This window comes from Gigantopelta aegis, chromosome 3, assembly GCF_016097555.1.
Source record: "Gigantopelta aegis isolate Gae_Host chromosome 3, Gae_host_genome, whole genome shotgun sequence".
NCBI classification, from domain to species: Eukaryota; Metazoa; Mollusca; class Gastropoda; order Neomphalida; family Peltospiridae; genus Gigantopelta; species Gigantopelta aegis.
In genome coordinates this window covers 35,851,128-35,871,501 of record NC_054701.1, presented here as the reverse complement: position 1 = coordinate 35,871,501, position 20,374 = coordinate 35,851,128, and the positions used below count along the sequence as shown (strand labels likewise).

General features: G+C 38.8%; 1 protein-coding gene across 1 annotated transcript in view; it reads left to right on the top strand.

Moving 5' to 3' along the window:
* LOC121367947 (latent-transforming growth factor beta-binding protein 4-like) overlaps positions 1-16,711 on the top strand; it is a 60,074-nt gene extending 43,363 nt beyond the window's left edge. The window contains exons 12-17 of the mRNA XM_041492417.1: positions 1,975-2,097; positions 3,544-3,666; positions 5,247-5,521; positions 8,038-8,211; positions 10,989-11,127; positions 16,518-16,711. Of these exons, the coding sequence (XP_041348351.1) occupies positions 1,975-2,097; positions 3,544-3,666; positions 5,247-5,521; positions 8,038-8,118 (602 nt within the window). The 3' untranslated portion in view covers positions 8,119-8,211; positions 10,989-11,127; positions 16,518-16,711. The remainder of the gene's footprint in view (positions 1-1,974; positions 2,098-3,543; positions 3,667-5,246; positions 5,522-8,037; positions 8,212-10,988; positions 11,128-16,517) is intronic.
* The last annotated feature ends 3,663 nt before the right edge of the window (positions 16,712-20,374 follow it).

Sequence of the window (20,374 nt, the reverse complement as noted above, 5' to 3'; positions counted from 1 at the left end):
TGCACGTTCAGTGTTGCGAGAATGTTCACGTTCAGTGTTGCCAGAATGTGCACGTAGTTAACAATGCTTGACCTTTTGTTCTGGCTACATAATTCATGAAAATTCCGGGTATATGTTATCAATTCCGGAATTGTGGATACCAGTCAATAATTCCGGATTGTAGTAGTAATGGTGGTGGTAGGTGGTAGTGGTAGTGGTAGTGGTAGTGGTAGTGGTAGTGGTAGGGGTAGTAGTAGTAGTAGTAGTAGTAGTAGTAGTAGTAGTAGTAGTAGTTAAGCAACGTTAAGCAAATCCATGAAAGAAGTTTTGATCATAGATTTAATAAAGTGTTGTTATGATGTTAAATTAAAAACCGTTTTTGTAAGATATAAAAGAAGGTATGTAGTAAATACAAATGTTTTTTTCGCTTCTTATTTATTGTACTCGTTTATTTCGTGAAAGAATATATTCTTGCGCAAAATAAACTTGTGCAACAAATAAGAAGTGAAAACGTTTGTGAAGTTCTGTGTGTGTGTGTGTGTGTGTGTGTGTGTGTGTGTGTGTGTGTGTGTGTATATATATATATATATATATATATATATATATATATATATATATATATATATATATATTGTGACGGTACATGCTCTTAATTTCTTTTCGCCTGTGGCGATATTAATTGTTTTAGAGGGTCGTGTGCACTTGTTACGTAATACCTCCGCGCGACGGTCCTCGATCGGTACGCCCAATACACATCCAGCCAGGTGCGGAGGCCATGTGGCGAGTAGTTACGTAATACCTCTGCGAGTTCGGTTTTTACAACCGTGATTTGGCGACGATGGCGTCAGTAAGTCCGACGATCAGAGAGAAATAATACCGCTTGGTCGCGGTGGAAATATCAGATGATAGGGGGAGGTACCGCCTTGTACCCCCAGGCGAATTTCTGATTTTATAATAAATAGCTAGTTTTTTAGAGTTATGAGGAGAACCAAAAAGGAAGGTATCCCGGGGGAACGTGTCCGTCCGGACTGGTAAATATATTATTTCTGCTCTGTCGTATAACCTTGATGTGATTGATGTGACTTTTAATATTTAATACTGTATTATACCAATATTCTTTAGACAGTGTCTTCGGTCATCTGACGAAGTAAATCGTAGTCTTACTGTTCTATATTTTATACGAGTATTTGGTAATATAAAGCTTAGCCAGTCATCCTAGAAGACCTAGGTAAATTGTAGGTTATTGTCTTTATTGTGATAGGTACCAGTATTAACTCTGTGTTACAAGGTTACTGAATGAGTAGTTAGGGTTAATTAAAAATTAACCCGTTAGGAATAGAGCTGTAATTCCTTTATTAATTAAGTTCCCCTGGAAGCGTTTCTAAATTATCACACGTTACTGAACGAGTAGTAAGGGTTAATTAAAAATTAACCAGTTAGGAATGGTGTTGTAATTCCTTTATTAATTAACTTCTCCTAGAAGCGTTTCTCAATTATCACACGTGTGGGTGTTGTGTCACGGTGAAGTGATTCGCATATTGTGTAACTAGACACCTAGAGATTAACTAATTAAGTGATCAGTTCTGGGTTGTTATTATTGTTGTTATTAATTAACTACTACGGCTGTACATTTGTCAGCGTAGGTTCATACAGATTCCAAAGTGTATTGTGTTTTGTTGTGTTTCTAGTGAACTAAACGTGCTATATTACTTATACTTTATATAAGATCGTATCTCTGATCATACCTAGAGACGAGCCATACTGGGGTTTAACAGCCTGTTACAGAGAGATCTAATATATATACAGTTAGGAGAGATATTTTGATAATCGTGTTTTATTCAGTTACGGGAATTATAGAATCCCCGTGATATATATATATATATATATATATATATATATATATATATATATATATATATATTACTATGCTTGCATGTGGTTGTGATCAAACTATCTGGTTTAATGAGAATATTAAATATAAGCATCTATTTTCAGATGATGATGAATGTGAAGATGGAAGTCATAACTGTCCTCCTCACGCCCTGTGCTCAAATTCTGATGGTTCATTTACATGTATCTGTGACGATGGGTATACCATGGAGGGAATTGTCTGTAAAGGTAAGCTGTTATACTGATAGTTCATTTACCTGTATCTGTGGCGATGGGTATACCATGGAGGGAATTGTCTGTAAAGGTAAGCTGTTATACTGATGGTGCATTTACATGTATCTGTGGCGATGGGTATACCATGGAGGGAATTGTCTGTAAAGGTAAGCTGTTATACTGATGGTTCATTTACCTGTATCTGTGACGATGGATATACCATGGGGGAAGATGTCTGTAAAGGTAAGCTGTTATACTGATGGTTCATTTACCTGTATCTATGGCGATGGGTATACCATGGAGGGAATTGTCTGTAAAAGTAAGCTGTTATACTGATGGTTCATTTACCTGTATCTATGGCGATGGGTTTACCATGGAGGGAATTGTCTGTAAAGGTAAGCTGTTATACTGATGATTAATTTACCTGTATCTATGGCGATGGGTATACCATGGAGAGAATTGTCTGTAAAGGTAAGCTGTTATACTGATGATTCATTTACCTGTATCTATGGCGATGGGTATACCATGGAGGGAATTGTGTGTAAAGGTAAGCTGTTATACTGATGGTTCATTTACCTGTATCTATGGCGATGGGTATACCATGGAGGGAATTGTCTGTAAAGGTAAGCTGTTATACTGATGGATCATTTACCTGTATCTATGGCGATGGGTATACCATGGAGGGAATTGTCTGTAAAGGTAAGCTGTTATACTGATGATTCATTTACCTGTATCTGTGACGATGGGTATACCATGGAGGGAATTGTCTGTAAAGGTAAGCTGTTATACTGATGGTTCGTTTACCTGTATCTGTGACGATGGGTATACCATGGAGGGAATTGTCTGTAAAGGTAAGCTGTTATACTGATGATTCATTTACCTGTATCTGTGACGATGGGTATACCATGGAGGGAATTGTCTGTAAAGATAAGCTGTTATACTGATGATTCATTTACCAGTATCTGTGGCGATGGGTATACCATGGAGGAAATTGTCTGTAAAGGTAAGCTGTTATACTGATGGATCATTTACCTGTATCTGTGGCGATGGGTATACCATGGAGGCAAATGTTTGCGAAGGCAAGTTGTTATACTGGTGGTCCATTTATCTGTACTAGTTGTAGTAGCTGTATTAGTTGTACTAGCTGTTCTAGTTGTAACAGCTGTTTTAGTTGTAGCAGCTGTAATAGTTATAAGTAATGCAGTAAGAGTAACAGTAGCAGTAGCAGTAGCAGCAGCAGCAGCAGCAGTAGTAGTAGTAGTAGTAGCAGCAGTAGCAGTAGTAGCTGCAGCAGCTGTAGCAAAAGCAGTAGTAGTAATAGTAGCAGTAGCAGTAGCAGTAGCAGCAACAACAACTTCATCACCAGCAGCAGCAGTAGCAGTAGTAGTAACAGTAGAAGAAGCAGTTGTATTGGCATACCTTGTAAATTGACGATATTAAATATGAACATCTTATTTTCAGATATAGATGAATGTCAAACTGGAAGCTATCAATGTGTTGTTAAATCAGTGTGCTCTAATACGGACGGCTCATATACGTGTACGTGTGAAGCCGGATTTACCATGGAAAATGATGTCTGTGTAGGTAAGCTACTGAATTGCAGTGGTAAAACGCTTGCCTGATGCGCGGTCGGTCTAGGATCGATCCCCATCTGTGGGTACATTGGACTATTTATCGTTCCAGCCGGTGCACCACGACTGGTATATCAAAGGCTGTTGTATTTGCTGTCCTGTCTGTGGGATGGTGCATATAAAAGATCTCTTGCTATTAGTGGAAAAATGTGGCGTGTTTCCTCTCTAAGACTATTTGTCAGAATTATCTATGCTGTAGCGGTGTCGTTAAACAATAAAAACGTTAACTTTAGTTTCAATAACTTAATGTCTGCATTACCTAATTATTGTGTGAGAAATATTCGATTAGTAGCTGGATCGATTGACTTGAGTGAAATTGGTGTTTTCCCCTTTAAGGGGCGTAGCGTGATCTGGACCTGGGAGGGGGGGGGGGGGGGTCGAATATGAACCAAGTGGGCCTTTTTCTATTTTGTTTTTGCACCACCAGAAACTCCATATGTATAAACCTGTATGTTTTAGTTCTGAAAGCGGACCATTTGCTTCGTCCGAACCCTCCGAACCCCCCTAGCCTACGCCCCTGCCTTTCTCAACCACAGTCCATCGACTAGTACACCAATGAGCACGATATGTACTGTCCCCCCACTAAAAGCACGTAAAACATTTAAGGAAACACTGGCTGATGCAATGTCAGAGAAAAATCACACCTGATAAAATAGAAACAGCCCTGACAAGACTCCAGAAAAGATAATCACAAGGCCCAGGCAGGATAACCAATGAAATGATGAAAAAAGATGGGAAATTTCACCTAGAATAAACTGCTACAAATATTCAACCACAGCTGGGAAAACAATGAAGTTCGTCATGCTTGAAGAGGGGCTATCATGATCCCAGATCCCAGATCCCTGAAGAAAAGGAAAAACAAATCCAAAGCAGCTAGATATTGTACCATCAGTTTGCTGCTAATGGAAACTAGAAAAAAAATGTAGCGGGTTTCCTCTCTCAATCCATACGTCAAAAATACCTAATTTTTGACATCCAATAGCCGATGATTAATTAATAAATCAATGTGTTCTAGTGGTGTCGTTAAACAAAAAACCCATTAACTTGTAGTTTAAAATGTATCGTTGTGTCGCTAAACAAACATTTCTTCTTAGTGTGCCCGTACCAGCCTCGATGGCGTCGTGGCAGGCCATCGGTCTACAGGCTGGTAGGTACTGGGTTCGGATCCCAGTCGAGGCATGGGATTTTTAATCGAGATACCGACTCCAAATCCTGAGTGAGTGCTCCGCAAGGCTCAATGGGTAGGTGTAAACCACTTGCACCGACCAGTGATCCATAACTGGTTCAACAAAGGCCATGGTTTGTGCTATCCTGCCTGTGGGAAGCGCAAATAAAAGATCCCTTGCTGCCTGTCGTAAAAAGAGTAGCCTATGTGGCGACAGCGGGTTTCCTCTAAAAACAGTGTCAGAATGACCATATGTTTGACGTCCAATAGCCGATGATAAGATAAAAAATCAATGTGCTCTAGCGGCGTCGTTAAATAAAACAAACTTTACTTTAAAACAAACTTTTAGTGTGCCCGTCAGCTTTCAGAACTTCCTAAGTCGTGCCTTGATATCAAGAACGCAGCCGACGCCAGTTTATCGGATAAATTTTACGAGATATACCCCAAACGTCTTGGTGGCGAGCCACTGAAAGTGTACTGCCACAACATGGCCTCGACACCTGTTGAGTTCCTGGAGTTCGTGGTGACAAATGGCGGACAGAATCCAGATTCTGAAGACCGTACGTGTAATGGTGAAGTAGACAACGTGGGCCGACCCGATGCTGGGATCACGCTATACAGCAGAATTCGAATAAATCCTGAGGTATCTAGCCTGAGATAACTGTACCAAAAAAAAGCTTGACTAATGAAATATCTGAGTCATTTCTAATCTGAGATATCTGTATCTGTACAAAACAAATTGTTGAATATATATATATATATATATATATATATATAGAGAGAGAGAGAGAGAGAGAGAGAGAGAGAGAGAGAGAGAGAGAGAGAGAGAGAGAGAGAGAGAGAGAGAGAGAGAGAGAGAGAGAGAGAGAGAGATAGATTTGTCACGAGTATTTTTTAAAGTAACTGAAAACGTATTTTTTCGGTTGTTTTAATTGTTATTATATTATGGAAAGTATATATAAAGTCATGGACTTTCTGCAAATTACATAAGTTCAAAGTACAAATAAAAAGTGCAAAGTTTGGCCTCTGTATCTGGCCGACAGTTGACAATCCAGGACATGCCACGTCTCAGTAAAAAAATATATCGGGCGACTAGAAAATAAACTTTTGCTGTAAGCAAGTAAGCAACATTCATAAATGAATCTTCGCCAGGACCGCTACATTCGTGTCAAGCCGGTGCGCATGCGTAACCGAAGCTACCGCCCCTCACACACACTTTTTGGCACCTTCATACACAAATGACAGGCTTGTCGGAATAATTGTTCAAAGTGGGGGGCATGGTGTGGGCATATCTAAAAAAACTGACCCATCGCTGCTCAGGGCCACAAAGTGGGGGGCCAACATGTCCAAAATGACTTTCACACAGGCGCCCCCCCCCCCCCCATCCCGGATTTCCTACGCCAGTGTTTTGACAGTAATGTGAAGTTATAATGCGTTTCTGGAAATTACAGAACCCTTTGAGGACCTTGACCTCATCTGTTTAGCTGACTGGGATCAAAGCTATACGTTTGATCGCCAAATATAACAACCTTAGATGTAATATTACAGAACCCTTTGAGGGCCTCACTCTGTTTAGCTGACTGGGAATTGTATGTTACGACAATGTGGTTTTGTATTACAGTGGCATATTATTATTTGTTGCATCATATACAAGTCTAAATATAACAATTTGGTGATCAAAAGTGGCAATAAAAGTCTTACATCAGAATCCATTTTCGAGTTGCTTTCTTTGTGCACGTGACACGAGGTAATGTTTTCGGATTTTGTTGGATTAGCGGAAAATGGCGAACTTTTCAAAAACTGACTTCGAGTTGGGTTTTTGTTTCTCGATTATTATACTTATGTGGTAGAGTTTGAGCACGCACATTTCCAGATCGGTAAGTAAATAACCGATGTAGTCAACAAAGATTTATTTTATGTGTTTTGACACATCAATTGATACCTGAAAAATACGTTTTTAGTCGCTTTAATACGCTAAAGTCTTATATTTTTTTTAGGATATTTGCCTGTTTTAACATCACAGACTCTTGTTTCACTCTGTTGTAACTTTATCCAAATATGTTACAGGTTTGTAACTTAACCAAATGTAGTGTGCATTTTAAGCGGTTGAAACTAGGGTCTGCGACTTTAAAGAAATCCGAGATCGAATCCAAGTTCTAACTTAATTGTCTGTCACGTGAGGAATGTTAAACAAGAAACTATCAACAAACAATGGCTGGTTTGATTACATTTCATCTTATTTTCGTGCTTATATCCAATTAAGATTCAAGCACGCTGTCCTGGGCATACACCTCAGCTATCTGGGTCCCGTTTCACGAAGTGATCTTAGCGCTAAAATCACCTTAAGTGTATAAATACCTTGAGTATTTAAGAAGATCTTAGGACTAATATCGCTTCGTAAAACGTCCAGGACCCCGTTCCACGAAGCGATCATAGCACTAAGATCACCTTAAGGGCATAATGTAGTTATGCACATACGATGATCTTAGGGCTAAGATCGCTCCGTGGAACGGGCCCCTTGATAGTGGGTTAGTTATTAATTGTTAGAGAGAAGAGGGCGTAGTGGCCTTAAAGCTACCTATTGAGTCGTTAAAACTCGCTGTGGGTGTACCTACCAGCCTTGTTCTCTCCACGGCTGAACCACGACACCAGCGAGACCGTTGCTGGTTTGACACCCGATCCTGGGGTTTGATGACAAATGTAAGCGGATATACCAGTGGCGTGGTCAGAAGACCGAGCACACACTCGCAAATAATTCACTGATACCATCGTGTCTCATCACAATCATCTAACGCAACAGACAGAGAGAACGAGGGAGAGAGAGAGAGAGAGAGAGAGAGAGAGAGAGAGAGAGAGAGAGAGAGAGAGAGAGAGAGAGAGAGAGAGAGAGAGAGAGAGAGAGAGAGAGAGAGAGGAAGGACAGAACACCGACAGAAAATCGACAGTGTATGTATGCGTGCTTGCGCAGGTGCGGGCATAATGATTACATAAATTAGCTTAGGGAATGTAAGGCCATGCTTCACGCCGAATGTATTATCACTAAGGGTTAACTGAATGTAAAATCTGCGCAGAATGATTAATCAAATGATGTAGCCAATAGTAAATCTTCTTACTGTCGGTAGAGTGTTGGACTGTCTGCTTGTTTTTGGTTTTGGTTAGAAACTCATCATAGTGCAGGACACCACGTTTGCTAAAACGATGGGCAGCACCATCAAGTATGGCCACGCGTCTGACTGCTAAACGGCACACCTCAATGGACAGAAGGCAAGATGTGGACCGGCAGGAACTTTCATCATGCGTTTTACTGGTGTCGCCGTTAAAATTGATCCACAGGTATTGTATTTTGTGTATTTTAATACATAACACGTGCATGTGATATATATACACACACACAGTAATATACTCTTGTAACGAACCGTAAGGGACCATGATAGTCAGTTCGTTATAGCAGTAGTTCGATTATATATATATATATATATATATATATATATATATATATGACAGACGCACACACACACACATGTATGTGTGCATATGTATGTGTGTGTGTGTGTGTGTGTGTGTGTGTGTGTGTGTGTGTGTGTGTGTGTGTGTGTGACGATGTACAGATAATTCGTAACTGCTCGTAGCGAGTTAATTAGTTAAAACCGGCCTCGGTGGTATCGTGGTTAAGCTATCGGACATACGGCTGATAGGTAATGGGTTCGCAGCCCGGTACCAGCTCCCACCCAGAGCGAGGTGTAACGACTCAATAGGTAGGTAGGTGTAAGACCACTAAGCCATTTTCTTTCTTACTAACCACTAACCACTAACAACTAATACACTGTCCTGGTCAGACAACCCAGATAGCTATGAATGAATGTTTAACGACACCCCAGCACGAAAAATACATCGGCTATTGGGTGTCAAACTATGGTAAATGCAAAAACAATGTGATGACCAACATCAATATAAAATTTCAACAGTTAAATTAAAACACAGTGTAAAGAACTGTGTAAAAATACAAAAATCACAGATATATAAAATTAAAATTTAGAGTAAAAGTCAGTATCGCGTAAAAATTGTAAAACTAATTCTGGATGGAATCGAAATGATTCCATCACATTTGTTTGTCTAAATATATCTTTTCGAGTTTCTTTGAGATGAGGACACTCCAACAAAATGTGGCGTACCGTCAGAGTACACTGACAGTGCTCACACTGAGGTGGAGGATCCTTCTTCAAGCTAAATGAATGGGTTAGCTAAGCATTACCGATGCGAGCACGGCCCAGATAGTTAAGGTGTGTGGCCAGGACAGTATGCTTGAACCTTAATTGGATATAAATAAGTTGAAATGAAAATGATTGGTTATTCTATTTATTACCCACTTTCACCTTTAACTGGTTTTTAATTTTTAAAAACACCCTTTACTGCCATTACGCCATATAACCTTACACGTATTACATGACGTAAATTAATGTAGATCGAACCACCTCGGTGGTTCCATTCAGCTGATTGGGTTTTTTCTCTTTCCAATCAGTGCACCACAACTGGACAAAGGCCGTGGTATGTATTTCCCTGTCTGTGGGAAAGTGCATATAACAGATCCCTTGTTGCATTTGAAAAAAATGTAGCGGGTTCCCTCTGATGACTACGAGTCAGAATTACCAAATGTTTGACATCGAATAGCCGATGATTAATTAATCGATGTGCTCCAGTGGTGTCGTTAAACAAAACAAACTTTAACTTTTAACGTACTGTAAGTGACGTCGGAATGGTGCATATATTTTATAAAAGCATTCTTGCTACTAATTGAAAAATGTAGCGGGTTTCCTCTTTAAAACTATGTGTCAAAACGACCAAATGTTTGACATCCAGTAGCCGATGTTTAATAACTTGAAGTGTTCTAGTGGTGTTGTTAAACAAAACAAAACAAACTTTAACTTTTAACTTTTATCGCATAATGACATTCTTTTAATAGCCAAACGTTTATAATAATTCAAAATATTACTATGGCTGTGGTTTTGGGAAGGCCCGTAGGGACGACTTTGGAAGTGTGTGTGTGTGTGTGGAGGGGGGGGGGGGGGGGGGGGGGGGGGGGGGGGTACTGACGGATCGGGTACAAACTCTATCAGATTTTGGTTACAATGGCAAACATTAATGTGATAAAAAGAAGGCTCACAAGTTGGTTCCAACGGGCCTGTTGGGTGCATTAGAAAATAATTATGTTTCTATGCTATTAAAGCCACTGCTTATAAAAAATATACCTGTTAATCTTGGTAGATCGTACTTTGTACAAAGTTAAATGTTGATTTGACTATATAGCCGGTCCTTATTTGCCAAGTCTCTATACACGGCGGTCGTGAGTGTAAAGTTCAAGGGTACATTACACGGCCACTGTATATATAGCCTCCACACTACCCGTTTCGCTATGACTTTTAAGACTCCCAGTAAAAAAGAGTTCCAAGATTTAAAAATGAAATTTGCTCAGGGGTTGCCATGGGATTCCTTTCATTGTGGTTCATTTAAAATGTTTTGGATGATACAATAGCGAGGTTTGTTATTCGAAATGAATGTGGTTTTCATTTATAGATATAAATATATCCATATTTCGAGAAATAGGGCCCTGTAAATCCGCGAGTGAATGTCTTTAAAATGGGCAGGGACAAAAATGGAAGGTCAATTAATATTAAACAAAAGTTCCAAAATAAATGCGGCGATGCGGCTTTATTTTTATTTTTTTTATTTTTTTATTTTTTTTATTTTTTTTTAAAGCATGGATTGCACAGAAAATGTGTGTATATTTAATACCGAAATATGGGGCATATTTAAAATGAAATCAGAATGCACGTCCTAGTTCATGCGCGATGGCATTTTGGCTCAAAATGCAGTTTTATGTCATAGCAAGAAAAGCCCGGCAAAAATCGACGTTATACCGCGGGAAATTAAAAACAAAAAATTTTGACGGTCGCGGGTCAAATCCGACGCGCGCGCTGACGAGAGACCAGACATTTATTTTGTTTGGCCTTAGTTAAAACTAGCCCGTAGAGTTACAGAGTAGAGTAAGCACAAAAGTTAATTGCCATCATCATCATCATCATCATCATCATCATCATCCTTGTCATTTTCAGCAAGAGTGGGAAACTTTCGGACAGAATTCATTCAAGGAAGTAGATAGACTTTCCAACGGTCAGATAATTAAACTCAAATGTGGCGGATACTGTGGCGGTTGTCAGCCTGTAGGCGATCTTCAACTTGTGTTAAACACAGGTATTTATTTTAAATTTATCATGGCAAGCTGGGTTTTTTTTTGTTCTTTTGTTTTTTTTTATCTGCTATAACTGTGATGCTGGTTTGGAAAATCATCATACCTGGTAGGGTCTCCGCGAGCACTAGAGTACTCGGGTACGGGCCGAGTCTAGCAAGACTCAACTCCGTTCACAGGACTCGAGTACCCGTTCAAAGAAGAGTACTCTTATTTAATAATATTTTTTAACGTCATTTTGCCATATGCTTGCTGCCGGTTACATTATAGGACTATGGGAATGTGTGAAATGCAATATAATGGCATGATTTGTCATTCATGTTCAGCGCTGGAATTAAGATACATAATGCTATTTTACTTTATTTCTTAGTCTCATTGTCATCTACTGTAAGTATCGGGTACTCGGGTCCGGGTCGAGTTTGAACATTAAGTCCTCGAGTCCGATATTTTATATTGATAGTAAATCTTAAAGCAGAGATGAATTGCATTTCATTGCATTTCAGGACATCAAGTTTTCAAAATTGTACGGGGAAACATACCATCGAACCCCCTGGAAACTTTTCGTTGCGCCCTCGATTTCAGTCAGCACCCCAATGTCTACATGCTTCCGTCGTGCCTGAAATAGTCTTTTCGTTTTGTCAAATTTATTTCTTCCATTTCTTTTCCTTTTTCGTGGGACAAGGGAAGTAACTCTTTCTTCTTTTTCTCATCAAAAACAAAACTCAAGTTCGAGTTACAGTTAAATCGGAGTGCAAATGTAACTGTGAAGAGAATTATCACGGGCAACGCTACCCTAATAATTAAAACAATATTCCTTGCTTCATTTATACATAAAATAGTTCTTTGAACTCTTGGTAGTCACCTGGCAAAACACTTGTATACCACAAAATGAAATCCCATAGACGACAATAGTAACATGTGTGACTAAAACTCCTACCTGCAGCGTATCAATCGACATAAACGCCACGGATATAAATACTACGACCCCTCACACTTAAAGTGAATAAGAAAAAATTGGGGGTCAAGCTGCTCGTTTCTGAGATAACGGGTAGCGTCTATGACTACCCTAGTTCCGCACAAAATTCGAGTACTTTTTTTTACAGGTACCACATACATGTTTCAAGCACAAGGCTACTTGACACATTGGTACTAGATGAAATAAAATTGCATATTTGTTTTACCCAGATAAAACAATTATTTGTTACAGCCAACACATTCACATTTATAACCAATCAAAGGACTTGTGGTGTTCATTTCTCTATCAAAAGTTGGGTGCACCTCGAACTTTGACCCAGCTGGAAGTTATTTGGTTTAGTACTACCTATACTGATAACATACATTTTTCAAAAAGTGTCCAGCTATGTGTCTTTGTGACAACCAGGGTCTGGTGTATTCTGACATAAACTGACAACCTCACTCAAACTGTTGTTTCTACAGTGCAACCTAATATAATGTACACCTCTATATATTGCACACAGTTTTGTACAAATGCAATATGTCATATTAAACAACAAAATGTTTTAAAATAAAACTCCTGAAGATATTTACTTTCAGTTGGGTGTGTGTACTCAGGTATATATGTAGAGACAACAAAGATAGTCAGAGTACCTCTACCCCTTTAAAGAATTCCATTAAAACACATGCACTTGATTGACCCCTAGATTATGAAGACCTTAACAGGCACATCAAAGAAATATCAGTATTAAATAATGCACTGTCTGAGGAAGGAAACACCAACATGACGGTACCTGTATGAAGTAATGACTTAATGTCCTGAACATTAGTGTTGGGAGGAAATCCTGTATGCTGGGTGTGGGTGTCTTCAAGTTACCAGGTGTGGGAATTTCAAATCCATCAGCCATGCTGATTTTCATAATGAATCACCAAAACCATTGCCAGCCACAAATATTCCTGACTATATTTTATTCATAGCCTAATGTAATTGGAGGTTTTAATAGTTGTGATATCTGGAATTATCATGCAGCTTTCACACGTTTATTTTTGATTAATTACTGAAAAAAGCTATTTTTAAATGACAAAATTATCCGAACATCTATTTTCTTGCATTATGTTCTAATCCAGATGAATACAATATGTATATTGGATGTATTCCTACAATCTGTAATCAAGCATTTTATTTAGCTAGTAACATTAGGTAATACAGCTTTAACAATAAAATAAATTATTAACTTAATCCAAGGCAGATAACCAAATCTGAAAACAATTGGTTCTGAATCTAGTATAAACTTAAAATGCTTTTCATGAGAGCTAACTAAGTGATTATTAAAGAAAATGTTTTATCTGGAGATCTAAATATATGTTTAACAACCTTATTGTTATGTATAAATAAGATCAGAAGGCAAAATAGTGACAACAAATTTAATTCTGTTTTTGGTAAAGTTTTTCTTCACATTTACTTTAAATTTTGCATAAAACTACAAATTTGTCTAAAATATACCTTAGCATCCTATAAATATCTCAAAATTACAATAAAAATCAAGTTCTTTACAAATTTGAGTTTTCAGAATTTCATACATGAAAAATTAAGTATGTTAATTGAAACTAGAGACATTAACCCACTATTGGCACATGCTATTTTTAATATAAAAATAAATTGCTATTAAAATCTTAGTTCAGGTTGCCTATATATAATACCATATTTAAGAGCAGTTGTATATGGCAATTCAAATACCATGTAAAAAGAAATTATTGAAATCTTTACAGTATGAATTATAGGCCAAAACCAATTTTTCCTCAGTGCTAACTTTGATTCAAACTCAATTCAGAGCCATGTACAGAGATTATTTTCAAGGTCAAGGTCATTGTGAACTTGAATGGTCGAGTGATGGCTAATTAATCAACCAGTATAATTTAATTAAATAAAATGACAAAATCATAATATTTTTTATTATGCACTGAATATGTGCTATAGGGTGTATACTACCAAATAAAACCCATAGACGACATTAGTAACATATGTGGCTAAAACTCCTACCTGCAGCGTATCAATCGACATAAACGCCACGGATATAAATACTACCACCCCTCACACTTAAAGTGAATAAGAAAAAATTGGGGGTCAAGCTGCTCGTTTCTGAGATAACGGGTAGCGTCTATGACTACCCTAGTTCCGCACAAAATTCGAGTACTTTTTTTTACAGGTACCCATACATGTTTCAAGCACAAGGCTACTTGACACATTGGTACTAGATGAAATAAAATTGCATTTTTTTTTTTTTACGATGAAACTATTATTTTTTACAACCAACACACTCACATTTATAACCAATCACAGGACTTGTGGTGTTCACTTCTCTATCAAAAGTTGGGTGCACCTCGAACTTTGACCCACCTGGAAGTTATTTGGTTTAGTACTACCTTCAGCAGATGAAACGAATAACATCACAAATTGGTATCTCTTCCTTGCTGGCATGTACTTTTACTTTAAAAAAGAAAAATAATGCTATCATTCCTAAAACGAATATCTATTCATTTTTAAAATAAGCGATGAAGTCAGTGGATTCCTTATGTCTACAGATCTGAAAAAGGACACTTTATTTGTATATTTATGTCGTAAAATTGTTGAAGATAGTGACTAACAGAGCTGTGCAGTTCATATGGCGGCCATCTTGGATTTTTTCGTTTATGGGTGTCGGTGGAAATATATTGAGCATGGTATGCGAGCCTATACAGATAATGAACTATACGAGATTCAAAACAAAAAGTAAATGCCAATTATTATTTTTTTTAATTATGATTTGTTTTGAAAAAATACAGAGATTAAAATGGCCGATAGGCCAAAGCTTATTTTAAAGGAACAGTCCTAACTTAACAGCCATTGTAAGATGTTTCCGAGTAACGGATCCATTATAACGACTAAAATGACATATTAAATAATTATCTTGTTCAGTATACCAGTGTCTGTAACGTTGGTAGTAGCCACTTTTAATTTTTTTTATTTTACTTCGTAAAATGTTTTTTTTTCTTTCATAAAACGGAATTATTAGAAAGTCAAATCCGTTTTGGTCTACTATAAACATATGGACGACAACATAAACCGTGTTTATACAGATATTGATATTCTAAACAAGTAAATATATTTAATATATCATTTTAATATTTTTTTTCATTTCATTTCAAATTATTTCCGTCGTTATAGCCAATTAAGGTTCAAACACGCTGTCCTGGGCACACACCTCAGCTATCTTGGCTGTCTGCGCAGTATAGTGGGTTAGTTGTTAGTGAGAGGGAAGAGGGTGTAGTGGTCTTAAAACTCGCTATGGGTCGGAGCCGGTACCGGGATACGAACCCTGTACCTACCAGTCCGATGGCTTAACCACGACACCACAGAGGCCGGTTTTAATCAGTAAAAAGACTCTGCTAGTCGGAAACGTCTTACAATAGGAGTAAGCACAGGCTGTTCCCTTTAAAGGGACAGCCCTGAGTTTACAACTATTGTAAAATGTTTCCGACCAATAGAACCTTTTCGATGACATAACATACAAATTAAATTCATTTTCTTATTTAAAATATCAGTGTCTGTATTTACAAGGTGTTTGTTGTTGTCCTAATGCTTGTAGTAGCCGGAGTTTACCTCCCAATTATTTTGTACTACAAAAAAATATATATCACGAATTAAAGTAAAACCCCGAGTGCTATAAACATTAGTATACGACCGCAAAAACATTCGATATACAGACACTGGTATTCTAAACAAGAAAATGTATTTTGTATGAAATAGTAGTCGCCAACAAGGCTCTGTTATCACAAACATCTTACAATGGCTGCAAACTCAGGACAGTCCCTTTAAGGCATTTCTGTATAACTACACTCCCTGCCCACTTGGCCAGTACCTAAACAGGCTGTAGTGTACGTAGCTCTGTGGTAGTATGTTCGTCTGACATGTGATTGATCGGTCGCAGGGTGGATCGCAGTCGATGGATTCCGGATGTTTCGTCCCACTCACATACATCAAAGGTTACAGTATGTACTGCCATATCAATGGACACGGTTTGGAAAGGACTTTTGTTTGGTACTGTTAACTATGTTAATATGTTTATTGAATTTGTTTTTTTAAATTTATATTTAGACCTCTGCTGGCATTTGAACCCAATGTTCTATGCTTGCGAGTTTATTGAGGTAGCCACTACCCCTAAATATTTAATTAACTCAACTTGCTATTAGCTGTTATGTATTTGGTCATTCTCACTGAATAAACCGAATCTTGACAAACTAATTTTTTAAAGGAATGAATCTAATCTTTACTGAATTGATTTGTCTAGGTTTTATTTTATATCGTAATATACTTGACAACCAGAATTACTATCATATCCTTAGCTTTCAAAGACACTCATCTTAATAATAATTTAAAGGATATGCATGTTTTATTTTTCAGAACAATAGCAATGTGTCAGAAAGTAAGCTCTATCGACATTGAACTGGAACAAATGGCTATAGTAGAAGTAAACCATTTAATTCGATATCGAGCTTTTTGTGTGAAGTGAAAAACAAAAACAACCCCGATGGTGCGAATTATTCCTTCAAACAGCTTGTACATACTATATTTTGAGAGTAAACACATTTAGTATCAGTTGCACTTTGAGATGTTGGTTCTGGGTTTTTGTTTAATACATTTTACGTATCCACCACTTATAGTAAAACCTATCCATTACTGAAACGCGATCGATCTAGGATCGATTCCCGTCAGTGGGCCCATTGGGCTATTTCTCGTTCCAGCCAGTGCTCCGCAACTGGTGCAACAAAGGCCTTGGTATGTATTATCCTGTCTGTGGGATGGTGTATATAAAAGATCCTTTGCTGTTAATCGAAAAGAGTAGCCTATGAAGTGGCGACAGCGGGTTTCCTCTGTCATTATCTTTGTGGTCCTTAACCATATGTTCGACACCATATAACAGTCAATAAAATGTGTTTAGTGCGTCGTTAAAAAACAACAACACTTCATCTTCCTTTCATTACTGAAAGGTAACATCAGGTTTGGGCCGCTACAAGAATTAAGACGACAAATACCATATTTATACAGTTTTTGATATTCTAAGCAGGAAACCTATCTTTAAATTGCAAAGTTAGTCATCAAATTAGGATCTGTTACTCGGAAATATGCATGCTACAATGGCAGCACACTAAGGACATGCCCTTAAAGCAACGCGCTCCTTAATGATTATCTACAGGCTGGTAGGTACTGGGTTCGCCTCCTGGTACCGGCTGTCACCCATTCAGTGGGTAGGTGTAAGGACACTTCACAGACACAGCCCAGATAGGTGGGGTTGTTTGCCCAGGACATTGTGCTTGAACCATAATTGGATGTAATCGCGAAAATAATTATGAACGTTAAAGTTTGTTTTGTTTAACGACATCACCATAGCACATTGATGTATTAATCATGAACAATTGGATGTCAAACATTTGTGTAATTCTGACATATAGTCTTTGAGAAGAAACCCGCTACATTTTTCCATTAGTAGCAAGGGATCTTTTATATGCACTTTCCCACAGACAGAATAGCTCATATCAAGGCCTTTGATATACGAGTTGTGGTCCAGTTAGTCCACCGACGGGGATCGCACCTAGACCGACCGTGCACTTTAATTTAACGCTGAGCTATTATGAAGAAGGAAGGAAATGTTTTATTGAACGACGCACTCAACACATTTTATTGACGGATATATGGCGTCAGACATGGTTAAGGACCACACAGATATTAAAAGAGGAAACTCGCTATCGGCACTTCATGGGCTACTCTTTTCGATTGGCAGCAAGGGATCTTTTATATGCACCATCCCATAGGCAGGATAGCACATACCACGGCCTTTAATGTACCAGTCGTGGTGCACTGGCTGGAGCGAGAAATAGGAGCTATTATGAATGAAATGAAATGATGAGAATCTGTTATCGAACGCAATGGGAGGCATCAGTTATTAAATGTGATATTGTATGTACGTGGTTTGTGTGCACGCTTGTGTGTGTGGGGGGAGAGAGAGAGAGAAAGAGACACAGAGAGAGAGAGAGAGAGAGAGAGAGAGAGAGAGAGAGAGAGGAGAGAGAGAGAGAGAGAGAGAGAGAGAGAGAGAGATTTGTTTTACATAATTATACACAATATAATTATATATAATTGTATTAAAACAGTTTCTAATAACATGGAAAATTATGATTTAAGCCTATATTCTAGATTGCCGTATTTAGATGGTCTTTAAACTGGGGCGGGGGTGGACGTGGAGGCAACGCAGACCCTGGCCCCTTCAGGATTACATGTATATACATTGTATAATATGTGAAATAGATAAAATACTAATCCTTTGATTTTAGATTCATGACGTCAATATTTATTATTACCTACAAATCCAGTTACATTAACCAATTGATCCCCATTACATTGATATTACCCATAGGCATCGGAAGATGGCTACTTAGACGAAGTAAAAAAAACAGTTTGGTTCCGGTTACCCGACCGTCCCTAGATTTGTTTACCTTTTTTCCTTTTTTTTTTTTTTTTTTTTTTTTTTTTTTACACCAGTTTTATTTAATAATTCATTAAGCTCAAACCTAATTTTCGTCGACTCTATAAACAACAACTGCAGAGAGATGCCACGAGATCTGTCAGTCCGAGATCTACATGTAGCTATTCGGGGTCGCGTTTTTTGGTCAAAATGATAAAACGCGTTTAGAGTTGCGGCCCTTAGCTTGGTGGTTGCAAACAAATATACGCAGCGTGTCAAGCAGAAATGAAAGAAAGAAAGAAAGAAAAAAAGCTGAACGAGGTGGAAATATGATACCCCTGAAGCTATAAGGAAATGTTTTATTTAACGACGCACTGAAGCTTACAAAGTCGAGTTTAATTTTCCTGTGTTATATTTAGCGAATTTCCTGAGTTATATTTTTCAAAGACAGAAAGAAATACAGTGGAAAAAGCAGATACACTTATTCGGTGGCCAGTAGGGGGAAGAAAGGAATGTGCGTAACACCCCAGCCCATTACAAACATTAATAAAGGAATGTATAGACGGCTTAATTGTTAAATGAAATAATGGAGTGTGTGTGTGTGTGTGTGTGTGTGTGTGTGTGTGTGTGTGTGTGTGAAACACCCCAGCCCATTGCTTTGAAGAAAGAACGTGTGACTGCAACTCAACGCTCCAACCTAACCTATGATCTTTTAACTGCATTTGAAACACGAGTATTTCCGTAGAGTACAAGCCTTTATAAACAGCCAGTGTATTATGTCTGGTATGTAATAAAGTAGCGGTAGAAATATCCAATCAAAAATCTAGTCATAGAGTAGAAAACACAAAAAACAAACGCAATGGTTTAGAGAGAGAGAGAGAGAGAGAGAGAGAGAGAGAGAGAGAGAGAGAGAGAGAGAGAGAGAGAGAGAGAGAGAGAGAGAGAGAGAGACTATATTTTACCAAATGGGTAAATACAGTGGCCGATCTAGGATTGATTCCCGTCGGTGACCCATTAGGCTATAGCCAACCTGTGCATTATGTCTGGTATATCAACGGTTGTGGTATGTGCTGTCCTGTACACACAGCTCTAGCTACTATAAAGTAGCGGGGTAGAAATAACAACTGATATCCAATCACAAATCTAGTCATGGAGTAAAAAAACACCAACAACAAACGCAATGGTTTCGGTTGTTTTTTTCTGTTTTTTTTCTCTTCTAAAGAACAATCGCTGGTCTCTCTAGAGACGACTACGAATGCAATGGACACACACTGGGTTACATCGAGAGGCCTTAAGGGCGACATGTGAATAATATGAGTGTTCATTTCTCTTCACATTGCCAGTTCACGTCGAACACTTCAACAGTCAACATCATGAATCAGTGTCACATTTGCGAAAAAAATAAAATGTTTGGACCCACGACCTAACTCGGCACGAACGAAATAAACATGGACTCTTGGAATCTGAAAATAAGCCTTCCCAACAGCAGCAGCAGCAACAGCCGGAGCCATAGGAGCCGGAGCCGGAGCCAGAGCCGGAGCCGGAGCCGGAGCCGGAGCCGGAGCCGGAGCCGGAGCCGGAGCCGGAGCCGGAGCCGGAGCCGGAGCCGGAGCCGGAGCCGGAGCCGGAGCCGGAGCCGGAGCCGGAGCCGGAGCCGGAGCCGGAGCCGGAGCCGGAGCCGGAGCCGGAGCCGGAGCCGGAGCCGGAGGTGCCGGAGCCGGAGCCGGAGCCGGAGCCGGAGGTGCCGGAGCCAGAGGAGCCGGAGCCGGAGCTGGAGCCGGAGCCAGAGGAGTCGGAG